Below are 13,564 nucleotides of genomic sequence, written 5' to 3' on the forward strand. Positions count from 1 at the left end.
GGGGGACCCTGTCCTCCCCTCTCCCTGAGCCAGCCTATTCAGCTCCTGTTTCTCCTTCTGAGTACTTGGAAGGCAAATGGGAACCCTCAAGGAGTTGGCTCCTCTCTCTAACCTTAGTTTCCTAATCTTGAAAACGGAGCAAGGGTCTCTGAAGGGGGAATATGGGCATTTGTGTATTTGTGTACGTGCGGGTATGTTTGTGTGTGTGCGCGCACGCGTGCATGCCTCACGTGTCTCCCAGCAGCTCCTGGGGGTAAATGGGAAAGTTAATTAGCACCAGGATGAAAGGTGCTGTGGGATAATTACAGGTAATATCAGGATGGCTGGGAGGGTGGGGCAAAAGGCCCCTAGACCTGGGGGGTGGGGGGTGGCGGGCAGCCCCTGGTCCCATTCCTGCAAAGTGCGTCAGACACCTGGAGAGGCGGGAGGGAAGGAGCATTCTGAGGGAAGGGTCTTTGTCTTTACAGAGAAATGCTTGTTAGTTGCTAAGGAACTGGGCTGTCTTCCCTGATCTGAGCCTCCCAATGTTTCTCTGAGCTTGGGAGGGGGATGCCGGGCTGGGGCTTGAGGATCCGTTGGCAGCCAGCCCTTTCCCCGGGGCCGCTGAGACTCTGATGGGGCTCTTGGGAAGGACTCTCATCTGGGGAGGGCAGCTCTTTCCCACTCCCTGCAGCGACACTGCTTGCTCCAGCCCAGGTGGGGAGCAGAGCAGGGGACTGGAGGCAGGGAAGGAGAGGAAAACAGGCACTTACTCAACAGCCTGCATGCCAAGCCCGGCGCCTGGGTGCCTTGCCTGCTATCTCATTTAACTGTTACAACAGATCTTTTGGGAAGGCACTTAGTTCCATGGTTTTTTCATTATACTGTTTATTATTTTTTGTTTTGTTTGTTTTAGGTCCAGAACAGTTGAGTCAGTTGCCCAAGGTCACAGGGCTATGGATGCTAGAGATTCTATGGGACTTCAGGTCTGCTAAGTAAGAAAAGTTTCTGAACTACACTACTTAATGCATCTACCAGGCTTTCTCTCTCTCCCATGGTTGCTCAGCTGTAAACTGCACCCGCCGCCACCACCACCACCATCAGCATCATTATCATCACCATCACCAGGAAGTCTTCCCACAGGGCTTTCCCTCCTTTTCCACCTCTCTCCCTTCCCTGAGAGCAGTTTTCACACAGTGAGGTTCTTGGGGAGAGGGGTGATTCAATGGATTGAGGGTGGTAGACTGTTGGGGTAGCTGCCTCGGGAGGCGGGGTGGGGGGCCAGACCAGGCTGTTGCCATGAGTGTCTAGGAGCTGGCCCTCCTCACAAGTCACACTTGGTCTAGAATAGCTGAAGCTGAGGGTAGGGAAGATGCTGGGTGAGACTCCCTTTAAATTCTTCTGGAACTTCCAGCCTTCCTTCTGCCCCAACTTGCTTCTGAAAAAATGGAAGGCCTGGCCTTTATTTTATGTAGTGCAAAGAGTAAAATGAGAGTACCATGTATCTCTGAGTACTTAGCGTGAGGAGGCTCAAGTTAACACCAGAGGCCACAATTACTAGTTAGGGAACAGGGAGTATGTTCCTTAACTTACCAGAATGTCAGTTTCCTCATCTATAAAATAAGAATAGCAACACCTACATTATTAGGTTGTTGTGGCAACGGAAGGAGAGAATCTGCATGAAGGCCGGGAAGCAGGGCAGGAATGCATTAAATGAGATGCCACTTGTTAGGCATCTGGCACAGGGCCTGGCAGGCAGAAAGGGCTCAACACATGCTATCTGATGACCATGATGATAATAATAATGCCGGCCCTCCTATCCTTGCAAAGGGCCCACTAATGCTCCCTTACATCTTTCTTAGCTGCTTCACTAGAGATCTCGAAGCAATCTACATGCTCATTTTGTTTCTTCCTGGAGGAGGCAGTGAAAAGAAAAGGGGGAAGAGGCCTAAAGTCTTGTGCAGGCAGAGAACAGAGTCAAGGGTCGGTTTCCCTTTCCTGGCACTGGACCTCTTTCTCCGTGGCTTGCAGGGGCCGTCTGGCAGGGCTGGCTTCAGCCTAGAGCCTGGGCCAGCTTTGTTCTTTTTTCACGTTTTGGGGCCAGGAGGGTGGGGGTCTTTCCTGCCGTGGAACTCAAAGCCCAAAACACCAGGAGAAAAGGGAGGGGGAGGAGGAGGGGAGGAGAGAGGAGGGGAGGGGGAGAAGGGGGGAAAGAAGGAGAGACAANAATTTCCTCGAAGGATAAACATCCGATTTTTTTTTCTCACCCAAAATAAACATGCTAGCCACAAGGAATTAAAAGCAGAAGAGGGGAGGGTGTGTCTCAATTTGGGGCTGCTCTAGCAAGCTGACCTGCTATTTATCCCAGCCTTGGGCACCAACCGGAGCTGCCAATTACACTCCGGGCCTGGTGGGGTGGGGGCTGCAGGGAGAAGGGCCTGGGAGTGTGAGGTTCACGCACACACCCAGAACGTCCCTTCCCGGGCGGCCTGCCGTGACACTGCAAATGGACACTTTCCTTTGCGTCTCCTTTTAGCGCTGCTGACAAGTTTGCCCCCCGGGATGGACGACAGAGGGGAGTTCCTACAGCCTGGGCTGGCATCAGAGGGCCCTCTGACAGAACACGACTTTAGTGTCCATCACCTAGACGGACTCACAAACTCAGTCTCCCACCTCATCTCATCCTTCAGAGCCCCACCATTAAAATCTTCCAACTAGTTAAGATATGCTCAGCTGGGCTGAGTGGCTGGCCAGGGCCCTTCTGCCTTCCAGCTAACGTGGGGCATGGCTTGAAGAAGACAATAACCCTGTGCCCAGCTGCAGCCTGCCTCTTTCATCTGGGCATCTCAAGGCACTTTGCACACATGAGTCACCAACATTGCTGTATTCTGGCCAAGGATACAGGGGGGATATTAACTCTTGGAGGGAAACTGAGTACGGGGGCATGGTGGTAAGGGGACTGGAGCAGGGGGTGAGGGAGTCAAGGAACTCGAGTTTAGCCTGGAAATAAGACTGTAATGAAAGAGACACCTCCAAGGGGACCTTGCGTGGGAAAGCCACGGGACCTTCAGAGGACATCCAGGGGAGTTAGGAAAGGAAAACCCTTTCCTTAAAGACACCAGGGAGTTTCTTCATAGTTTTCTAAAAGCACAAATCAGATTGTACTCGTTCTTCCCCTCCAATCTACTTATTATTCAGTAGTTTCCCATTCAGGGCACACTCCAGAACTTTAGCACGAGGCGTGGCATGTTCTGGTCTTTGCCCATCTGTCTAGGTGGCCACACTATTGGCCTGGAAGATGCCACGCATGCCCCTGCCAGCCGCGGGAGCTCGGAGGTAGTGTTCTCTCCCTTGTTGGCACGGTCTCCAACGCCCATCCCCATTCACAGTTACCCCTAGTACACTTTTCAGCCCTGAAGTTAAAAGCTACTTCCTCTGATTGGCCTCGCCTGAGCCTCTACTCTGCGCCCCCCACCCCCCCCACCACAAAGCAGGTCCCCTCCTGTCCTCATAGCACTTGCCACGTTTGTTGTAATTTCCTTGTGCTCACCTGAGGAGCCTTTCCCTCCCACCCTGGTCGGTAAGCTCCATGAAGCAAGCCTTAGGTTTTGCCTGCCCTGTTCACATACATATTCCCAGCATCTAGTGGAAGGTCAGGCACATATCAGGCACCGACAATATTTGTTGAATGAATGATGCTGAAGGGACCATGGTGATAAACCAACTGCCCCAACTCTTCTTCCTACCCCGATTTCACAACGAGGAAGCAGATTAGAGAAGATATGTGATTTGCCCCAGGTCACATAGTGCCTCAGTGCCAGGGGAGGCCTAGGGACCCCCACTTCCTATCCATCTATATCCCAGCACCACCTGTACCCCACACACTTGCATTTACAGGAAAGCCCCGGGTTCCCAGTGCTGGACATCGACTGATTTCTCCTTAGTTTTTGAAAGAGAACAGGTTAAGAAACAACAACTCCGGCCAGTAAGTACTGGGTGATTTTTTCTTTTTTTTTTTAATTTGGGAGAGAAGGAGTTCCATGCCCAGAGGGGGTCCATGCCCAGACCTTCGCTGGTGGCACTGTGGACACACACACCTGCAACACGAAGCCTGATGTCTGGCCGGCAGCTAACTCTGTTTGGGTTTGTCCGTGGGCTCACTGCTTCCTCCTGCGGGAGGCTGGTAATTTGGGGAGTCCTGGTAATTTTCAGTCATGAATTGGGTGCTTGCTTCGGGTTCGCTCAGGTGGAAGCGGTTCAGGAATTTATCCATTTTCCAATTGCCTGGAAGGACAGACAGACCATAGGAAGGCAGTGAGAGAGAACCATGGACTGGGAGCTGCAGGGCCTGACAGGGAGGCCAGCTCTGGGGAAGTAGGGACCTCAGCAACCTTGGCCATTGGGCTGTGGGGGGCAAAGTGCCCGGGTGCCTTCTGGCTCCTCGCTGGATGTTAGCAGAGTGCCTGGGAAGAGCCTACTGCTCCCCAGGAACAATGAGGACTGAGTCTGGAGTCCTTCCCCAGGGTCCTTTACTTGGCATAACTCTGCCTTCTCACTCACGTGCAGAAAGATGCCCCCCAGGGTGGGCCACCCCCTTACTCTCCCACTCTTTTTTTTCAATGGGCTCTCCTCACCCCAAGACTGAAGCCTTAAGGCTTCTTATCTTCACACCTGGTCACCCCAGCTACTGGGAATGAGATCGGCCCCAGTGTCTGTGTGATTCTTTCAGTCTCCTCCCCAGAGCGCTGGCTGTCGCTGAGGTTGGGGGGCGGGGCAGGGCACATGGCTAAGGCTCTCCCCCCGACCCCCAGCACCTGGATCCTGCGGGAGAGGAGTATGGGTGAGAAGTCCCCAGCTGGTGCCCAGGTGTTCCTCCAGGGGAGAAAGCACAGGGGTGTGGGGGGAGGGCCTCTTCCGGGGCAAGTGTGGACAGGCCTAGCAGCAGGGCAAGGAGGGCGCAGCCGCGGGCACTGGGGAGAAGCTGCGGAAAGTGGTCACAAGCATATTCCCACGCTCTGTTTCCCAAACCCTGGGCCTCAGGCACCCTCTGTGCATGATTGCCAACTACAATACAGGATGCCCACTTTAACCTGAATTTGAGATAAACATCACATAATTTATAACTGTGTCCCACGTACTGCATGGAACATACTAAAAAACTCATTCCTTGTTTATCTAAAATTCATATCTAACTGGGCATCCTATATATTTTTTTCTTTTCTTGTGGTGGGGGGGCGGCGGTAAATCTACCACCCTTCCCTGGGTGGAGGGAGTGCTCAAGGAAGACCTTGCCTGGAGCAGAGCTAGGCAGTGGACAGGTGGAGAAGAGTAATCTTCAATGCACAGGGGTGAGGGTGGCAGCCTAGAATTCCTCTCAGAGCTGCCCGTTTACCTGTCTGTGGTCCTCTGCCTGGACCCACTACCCCCTCCCTTTTTTAAAGTTTATTTATTTAATTTGAGAGAGAGTGCAAAGAGCAAGGGAGGGGCAGAGAGAGAGAGAATCCCAAGCAGGCTCTGTACTGTCAGCACAGAACCGGACGCAGGGCTCAAACTTACAAACCATGAGATCATGACCTGAGCTAAAGTCAAGAGTTGGACTTAGCCGACTGAGCCACCCAGGCACCCTCACTCACTACCCTTTTTTAACAAGGAAGAAAGCAAGTCCCCTGATGTGTGGTTACTCCACTTATCATCCTCCCCCCACCTCTCCCCCAAGGGGCTGTTTGCATTTCAAAGAAAACAAAAACGTTTAATCCAAAGTAACAAGCCAATAATAATGATAATACAAATAATAATAATAGTAATAACACATCTATATAGTGCTTCATATGTGCCAGGAACTCCATGCATATTCATACCCTTAATCCTCATAAGGGGAGACTATTTTTATCCCCGGTGCACAGATGGGAGGATGGGGTACAAGATGGGGTTCCAGTGAGGAGGCTTCTTAGGGGCAGTGATGGAGGAAAGGGCCTCTTCAGGTTCCCTCAGGTCCGATCCGGTGACTGCTCAGATTCAGGAGAGGTGCGGGGCCCTGGGAGTCTCTCCTCGGGGTAGGCTGCTGCTGGGTGACAGGTGTGCGACTGAGGGATGTGAGGTCTTCTGCCAGGAGAGGAGGCAGGGAGGCACTGGCCTGGTAGACATCACACCCAGGGAGCCTGGGAAAGTGTGTGCAGGTGCATATGCGTGTATGTGCATGCATGTATATGCATATGCAAGCCAGGAAAAGGGCTCATGGGTGAACTGGAGTGTGGCAGGCATGGGGACAAGGGGGCCTTCCCCACCGAGCAGGGCAGGAAGAAACCTTGGTGGCCACGAGGGAATTGAAACTCGCATCACGAGATCAGGGCAAGTTGGTGGAAAGAAATCCCCTGCACCCCGAGGGAGACCTTGCTCCCCTCCTGCAGACTTTGCCCTCCCCTGGCTCGGAGGACTTCCTTTGATGGAGCCTGGAGTGCCCTTGGAGCCTCACAGCTCCTTCCCAGTCACATGTCTGACAATGCTGTGGTTCTTGCGCAGCTCCTCAAACTGGCCCCTGTGTTCCTCAGGAGAGCGGGTACCGGCCGCTGGCTGCTAGCCTCCCGCTGCCTCCTCCCCTGGCTTGGCCGTGACTCCTCACACCCCCGTTTCCTGCCACAAAGGGCAAGAGGAACTGACCCTTTGCAAGTTCTAGAAGGAAGAGGGGTGAGTCAGCCCCTCAGGGGTGTGTGTGTGTGGAGAGATGGGGAGCTTGGAGGCTGTGGCATTGTGGTCACAATTTGGAGGAAAGTCCCATCCTGTATGGCACTGCTCCGTCCTGGAGCTGCAGAGAGGCAGCCGCCAGCCAGGAAGAGGGTGGTGCTGCTGGCCACTCCCCTTGTACCTTGGGCCCACCCAGGATGGCCTCTTCCTGGGTCCAGGGCAGGGGTGGTGAGTGCACTGCAAAGGGCTCTGTGGCAAGGGGGAGAGGGGAGGAAAGTGTCTGATGCCTGTTTCCTGAGCCACCCAGAGGCTGGAACACAGGCCGGCTCACCTCAGGGCGGGGCTGCTGCATGTGCTGTGCCCATTGTTCCCTGCGCAACCCTAGGGAACATTCCCATTCCGCAAAGCTAGAGGCCGATCTCTTACCCACTGGTTGGTGCTGATAGGGAAGATGTTGGCGATGAAGGATGTTAGATGTTCCAGATGGGCCAAGGGGAATGAGTGCTGGGGAAGCTTGCCTAAAGCCGTGGGGAGGGGTCTGAACCCCCACTGTGTGCCTAGTCACTCCTAGACAGTGTCTTCAACACGTGGGAGAGGGGCTCCAAGCTTTCAGTACTCATCCTCTGCATTGGAGTCCCATGGGCAGCGATGGCTGAATGTGTGGGAATCGCCCTGGGGCAGGTCCTGCAGTCACTCTCTGCTCCCAGCTTCCCGGTCTGTGGGGGACTGAGACACATTCTCCTAGCCCAGCCCCTCCTCCCCTTGGAGGACTTGTGGGCGTGGGATAGGCGGCTCCTCTGCTAAAAATGTGCAAGCTCTGGGCCGAGGGGAAACTGACAGCCCAACTGACAGCGGCTGCCTTGTGTCTGTCAAGCATGGGGTGCACTGGATGGAGGCCCTGCTCCTGTCCCCAAGGGGTTTATAATACGAGACCATGAACCCTGGACTAGTAACAAGCTAGGCCTTCTCAAGGTGACCTTGGCCAGCAGCACAACTTTGCAGCTGCTGGTGGATGGGGTCCCATCTCTAGCCTCACCCCTGGTCTCTTTAGCAAGCCCACTCTGAAGGCTTCCCAACAGCACAGGGCAGTGTTCCCCGGGTGTCCTCACTGTAGCCAAGGGATATTTCCCACCTGGCTTGCCACTTGGTCCTCAGTGGGTTCCTGCTCAGCCTGGCAAGTGGGGGCTGGGAAGCCCCTGCTGGGAGGCAGGCCTCCATTCAGGTGGCTGGAGAACAAGGGGGCGGGGTCCTGAGACTTGGGCCTGGGCTCCTCTGAGCTGTTTTGGGAGTTGAGCTACTGGGGCCTCTATGGGAGCTGAGTCGCCCTGTCTCCCAAGGCGGGTGAGCTGTGTCTCACCAAGGTGGCCACCCTCTTCCCTGTCCCCTACCCCTGAGTCTCTCCCGAGGGGACAGTGGCCCTGAAGAAGAAACAAAAATTGAACGCCAGCCTCATAACCGCCCCACCGAGCGCCCGGCTCAGGTCTGTAATTTGTCTGGCTCTTCGCCGGGCTGGCTGCAGTGATAGAAGCAGTGATGCCTTTCCGCTGAGATTAATGATGTCCTGGGGGTGGTAGGCGGGAGGCCCGGGCCTCTTCTTTTTTGTGCCACTAAATGACATCCAGAGACTTCCACTCAGAAGCTGAAAAGCCCTCGTTCCATCACATCCAATTACTCCTGGAGAATATTTGCTGAGTGGCTGATCTTGCTGACTTGAGAGGCATGGGGCAGAGGGGACCACTCTGACTTCGGCAGGAGTGAGAGGGTGGGGATGCTGGGGGCTTCCGAGGTGGGGAGCGGTTACCCAGCTCCTCTGGAGCACTCGGGAGGATGGGGGAGTGGAGGTGCAATTCCTAGTTCCCTGGGGAAATAAATCACCCAGGATTTCTCCCTTGGTCCTGGGGCTCGGGGTGGGGGTGGGGAAGGGAGCAAGAGAGGAGGCTCAAAGCTGTCAGTTTACGCTTTTGGTGCTCAATTCCAGTATCCACTGGCGGTGGCTGGCTGCAACTCTGGGTGAAATTCGGGGATTATCTGTGGGTTCCTGATGAGCCGTTCAATACTGCTTTGGACAGCTGATGTTTGGCTTGAATGGGGCGTGCTTCCCGAAGAGGGCTGCCTGCGGCCGGTGGAGGTTGCAGGCAGTTCCTAGCCAGGGTGCCTGTCTGAGAGTTGCCCAGGATGGCCCCATCTGGGCCGCTGCCAGGCCCCAGGTCCTACCTGCTCTGCCAGGTGGGTGGGGCCTTCGGAGGCAGCAGAGGGCTGCCTGACACAAGCCCACACTGATTCAGGGGTTGGGGGGGTGGCGGTTCTGGGGCTCGGCCAGGTGAACCACCCTGGGAGGTCATGGCAGGGGGGGAGGGGCTGTTTTGCAGTGGGCTGTGTGTGTTTGTGTGTGTCTGTGTGTGTGTTTGGGGATGGTCTGCAGGCAGGGCGCCCTTCCTTCCACGTTTGCCTACACCATGAACTTTTAGCTCACCGCCTCCAGGTCTGTGGATTTTCTCCCAGCCTCAGTCCCTTCACATCAATGCTTCCTACTGTTGACACTGCTTGGAGTTCTGCTGCCTTCCTGCCCTTGGCCTGTGCTTTTGAACATTTCCCCACAATGTCTCTTGTCTCAATCACCTATGGTACCCCTCAGGCCTTTAGAGGCCACAAGCAAGCCTTCAACCCCACTGTGTGGCAAGTCTCAGCCCATCCCTCTTCTCTGACCCTGTGGGTGGGTGGCTCACCCAGGAGCTGCTCGAGTCCGGTGTCTGTGGTGTCGGGGAGCGGGTTATGGCTGCCTTTTCCAGAACCCAAGGACCCTTCTCTGCCCCTCCCATCCCACTTTGCAAGGCGTAGTCTCTCTGCAGGCCTCCGAGGCTGCCTCAGTAAGGTAAGTCTGGTGGGTCCCGTTAGCTCCCCTGGCACTGTGGCACCAACCTGGGCTCACCGCCTTGGAGAGGCTTCTGGAACAAGCTGTGGCACGTCATCCTGTGGGGCAGAGAGGGGATTTCCCCAGCTCACTCGCGAGAGGAGCTTGAGGCTGTGGGCCTGGCTCGTGAGGCCTCTGGGCCAGGTTGCTGAGGTGTGGCACCACGCAGGCCATAGCTCCACAGGAGTTTTAGTCTCTACACAGTACTTGGCTATCGCCTTCTCCAGGAAGGGGGTGTGAGGACACTCAGGACTTCAAGATGGACTTGCTCTTTCTCTGTCCCCACACCAGGGCCCAGGTGGTCTCGGTGAGGGGAGAGGGAATGTGGGTAAGTGAGTGATATGAGTCAAGAGCCTTGCCCCACAAGTCAGAAGAAAGGTAATTTGCTCTTAACTGTGGACCCTTGGTTGACCAAGCCACTCACTGTTCTGGGCGCCAGTTTCCTTGTTCGACTGGAGGAAGGAATGGCCACAGTACTGCTCGTCCCACAGGGTCCAGCCAGGGAGGGACCGGGTAGGCTTGCAGAGAGGCTGGGCACAAGTGGTCTTGCCCGCCTGCCTGGTGTTGGGACAGGGAGGATGTGAGCTCCAAAACTGTCATTTGTGGACACGGTGCTCCCAGAGGTGGGTGTCTTTCCAGGTGTTAAAGGAAGTTGATGATGACTTGAATATGGGGGTGTGAGAATGTGCAGCTCTGTGTGTGTGTGTGTGTGTGTGTGTGCATGGCTTGTGCGTGTGCCTATGTGGGCATGTCCCATACACAAACATCCTCATTGACCGAAAGTTCACAGAGGGCTGAGCACAGGGACAGCTGGTAAAAAGGAAACACATGGCAGAGGTGAGCTCTTCCCTCAAGGAATTTATAATCTCGCGATGGAAGTGAGACCTGTGCAAGTGAAAAACGATTGAGTAATACAAAAGAGATAAAAGCAGGTGGCTAAAGAAGCAAAACCAAGTGGTACTGAGCGTGTTGAGATGGACAGCAGCAGGGAGGGCAGGTGCCCGTCGGCTGAGAGAAGACCACCCTGTGGGAAAGCACCACGGGGCCATCAGCAAGACTGGTGCTGTGCAGGGCGGCGGGGCCGCCAGGCTTGGGGCAGGGGAGGAGTGGTGTACTCCGATCAGCAGGCAGGGGGGAGCGTGGTGGGCACCGATGTGAACTAAGACAGCAGGAGTTAGTGGGGGTGTGGTACAGAAGGGTGCATGGGGTGGGAACCAGCACTATCTACTGGCCATCTTCAGACACGGCCCCTCAACTCATTCAGTTGGTCCTCTACAACGTGGAAGCCTGCTGCCGAATCCAAGGCTGTTGTGAGGAAGTGGACGCAAACTATCATGAATCACAGATGGGCCCAGAGGCCAGATCAGGCTTTGGGCATACAAGGTGGAGGGGAGAGGTGGATTAGAGCTGGGGGAGAGGGACTGGACAGAGGTACAAGTCCAGTGTGTTACACGCCCAAACTTAGGAAGGGGCCATGTGGCCTTTGTGATAAATGTCAGTGAAACTGGGCCAGCCCTGGTCAGAGGGCATCTAGGCCAGGCTCTTTCAGCTTCACTGTTGACCTCTGTTTGGGATGTGGTCATGCTCGAGCTATCTATCTCCCTCTACTAGCTCTGTGAACTCCAGCTGTCAACAGGGCTACGGGTGACACCATACATCCATGAAAGCAGGGACCTGGTCCACATGGCTCACTTCTGTGCCCACAGCACCTAGAATACTGCCTCACACACACTCGGCATCTACTGTCATCCCAATGAATGCAGAAGGCATGTGTGAATCATGCCCTGCACGGAGGCGAAATGGCGGGGAGAAGGAGATGTGTAAAGGCAGGAGGAACGGGAAGGCACGCTTTCCTAAACTAGAAGGAAGTTGACACCAAATGCCCTTCCAGGGCCCATGCTGTGGTCCTGGCAGACCAGTATCTGATTGAAGGCCTCCACCCAGAAGTGTATGGAGTTGGATGGGCTCTTCAAGTCTGGTCACTTGCTCCCTGCACTCGTTCCGCAGAACTCCGAGGTGGGGGGAACTCAGTAAGCTGGGAGCAAATCATTCAGTGTCATTCAATGGTAGACCCAACTAGTCCAACCCCTTATCCTGATGATGTGGAAACTGAGGCCCAGAGATGTGAAGTGGCTTGTCCAAGGTCACACAATGGATGTCAAGGTCTCCCATCTGCTGACGCTATAGATGTTGCTTTAATGTCATGGAAAAAAGAGAAATCCTGGGGAGGGTTTCAGCCCCTGGCACTGAGCAATGTTCCCCGACCCCCATAGTCCTACAAGTTCAACTAAAATAATGTCGCACATGCTTCTCATCCTAAGCTGTCATCCACACCTAAGTCCTAGGGAGGAAAGGACCTAGTAGGGCTGGCTCAAGTCAACTGCCCTTCATGGATGCCTCCTTACCTGGCTCTTACATACTGATGCCCCGTCCCCCCGTCCCCCCGTCTCTGGAAGCTGTTCCTGCCTGTGCATCCAGGAAGCATAAGAGGATGGTACAGCACTCATACCCTAGGACTCCCCTGTCCCTCCAAGGATACCTTCCCATGGGAAGAAAACTAGACCAAAGGGAGCCCCAGGGACTGTGTTCCTTGGCTCCATGTCCTGGCCCCCCGGGGGCTGGTCCAGCCTGGGGCTCCACAACTCCCTAAGCTCTGTGAGGGTGCTTCGGGGAGCACCAGGCCTTGGGGTCCTGACAGTGTGCGAGGGCGGTGTCTCCATTTGCCACGCCCCCTCAGTTCACCTGGGCACGCATCTCCACGCCTCTGGTGGTCTCCTGTGCCCTGCTCCTCTCTGGCCTGCCCACCGCTCCCACGTAATCACCTCTAAAGTGGGGCTGTTGTGTGTTACTTCTCCCATGGGGCAGGAGCCCCCGGTGCCTCATGGCACCCACCAAGGTCAGGCCTCTTCTGGGCTGGCTCCTCACAAGGGGTGCTCCTTCTCACTTTTCAGAAATAATCATTGCACCTGTGGTTTCCACAGCCCTGAGCTCCCTTTCTCTTTCACTCAAAGGTTCCAGTGCCCTCCTTCTGCCAGGCCCAGCCCATGCCGCCACTTCCACGGAGCCTCAGGGCCATATACATTTGTAGATCATCTAGAGCCAACCCCTCATTTTCTTTTTTTTTTTTTTTTTAATAGTTTATTGTCAAATTAGTTTCCATATAACACTCAGTGCTCATCCCCACAAGTGTCCTCCTCCATGCCCATCCCCCCCTCCCCCCACATCCATCAGTCCTCAGTTTTTGTCAGCATTCAAGAGTCTCTCATGGTTTGCCTCTCTCCCTTTCCCCCACCATTTCCGCCCTTCTTCTCCCCCTTGTTCCTCCGTCAAGTTCCTCCCAATCCTCCTATACGTGCAAACATATGATATTTGTCCTTCTCTGCCTGACTTATTTCACTCAGCATAACACCCTCAAGGTCCATCCATGTTGCTACACATGGCCACCAACCCCTCATTTTCTAGATGGGGAAACCGAGGCTCAGAGAGGGTAGCTGAATTGCCCAAAAGTCAAGTCACTAGCTGGAGACTGGAAAAACAGATTTTCTCACCCTGCAGGAAAATACCTTTGCACTCTTCCCAGATGAAGAGGATGTGTCTTCTGGGAGGGAAGGGGACCTTAGGAAGGTATGGACTATCCCTAAATCCACTTGATCTCCCGGTATCCTTACAGCCAGAAACACACAATTAAGTGCTTAATTATAAGCTGCTCTGCATTGTTATTTAAGTGTTTTCAAAGTAGACTGTAAGCCCCCTGAGGGCAGGAACATCACCTGTGCTATGAGATCCTATCCTCTCCTAAGCCCCACACAGGAAGGTGTCCCACGGTGGGACAGGCACCCTGGCCTGGCCGGAGCGCCATCTGGGGGGATGATTTTCCCACCTTCCTTTCCAGAAGCAAGCAAAATGGCACAAAAGTCCAGGGACCCTGCCCAGATGCAAGTCCAGTTCCTGAGTTTTCATGTTGATTAAAGGGAGTGGGGGTGGGGGTGGGGG

General features: G+C 54.7%; 1 protein-coding gene across 5 annotated transcripts in view; it reads right to left on the reverse strand.

The window, feature by feature from the left end:
- Window positions 1-3,977: 3,977 nt before the first annotated feature.
- The window catches only part of PEBP4 (phosphatidylethanolamine binding protein 4), a 216,918-nt gene continuing 207,331 nt past the window's right edge, over window positions 3,978-13,564 (reverse strand). For all 5 annotated transcript variants that reach the window (XM_077766585.1, XM_077766587.1, XM_077766586.1 and 2 more), the window contains one exon: window positions 3,978-4,263. In XM_077766585.1, the coding sequence (XP_077622711.1) occupies window positions 4,109-4,263 (155 nt within the window). In that variant the 3' untranslated portion in view covers window positions 3,978-4,108. The remainder of the gene's footprint in view (window positions 4,264-13,564) is intronic.

This window comes from Crocuta crocuta, unplaced genomic scaffold (assembly GCF_008692635.1).
Source record: "Crocuta crocuta isolate KB4526 unplaced genomic scaffold, BGI_CrCroc_1.0 scaffold225, whole genome shotgun sequence".
Classification (NCBI taxonomy): domain Eukaryota; kingdom Metazoa; phylum Chordata; class Mammalia; order Carnivora; family Hyaenidae; genus Crocuta; species Crocuta crocuta.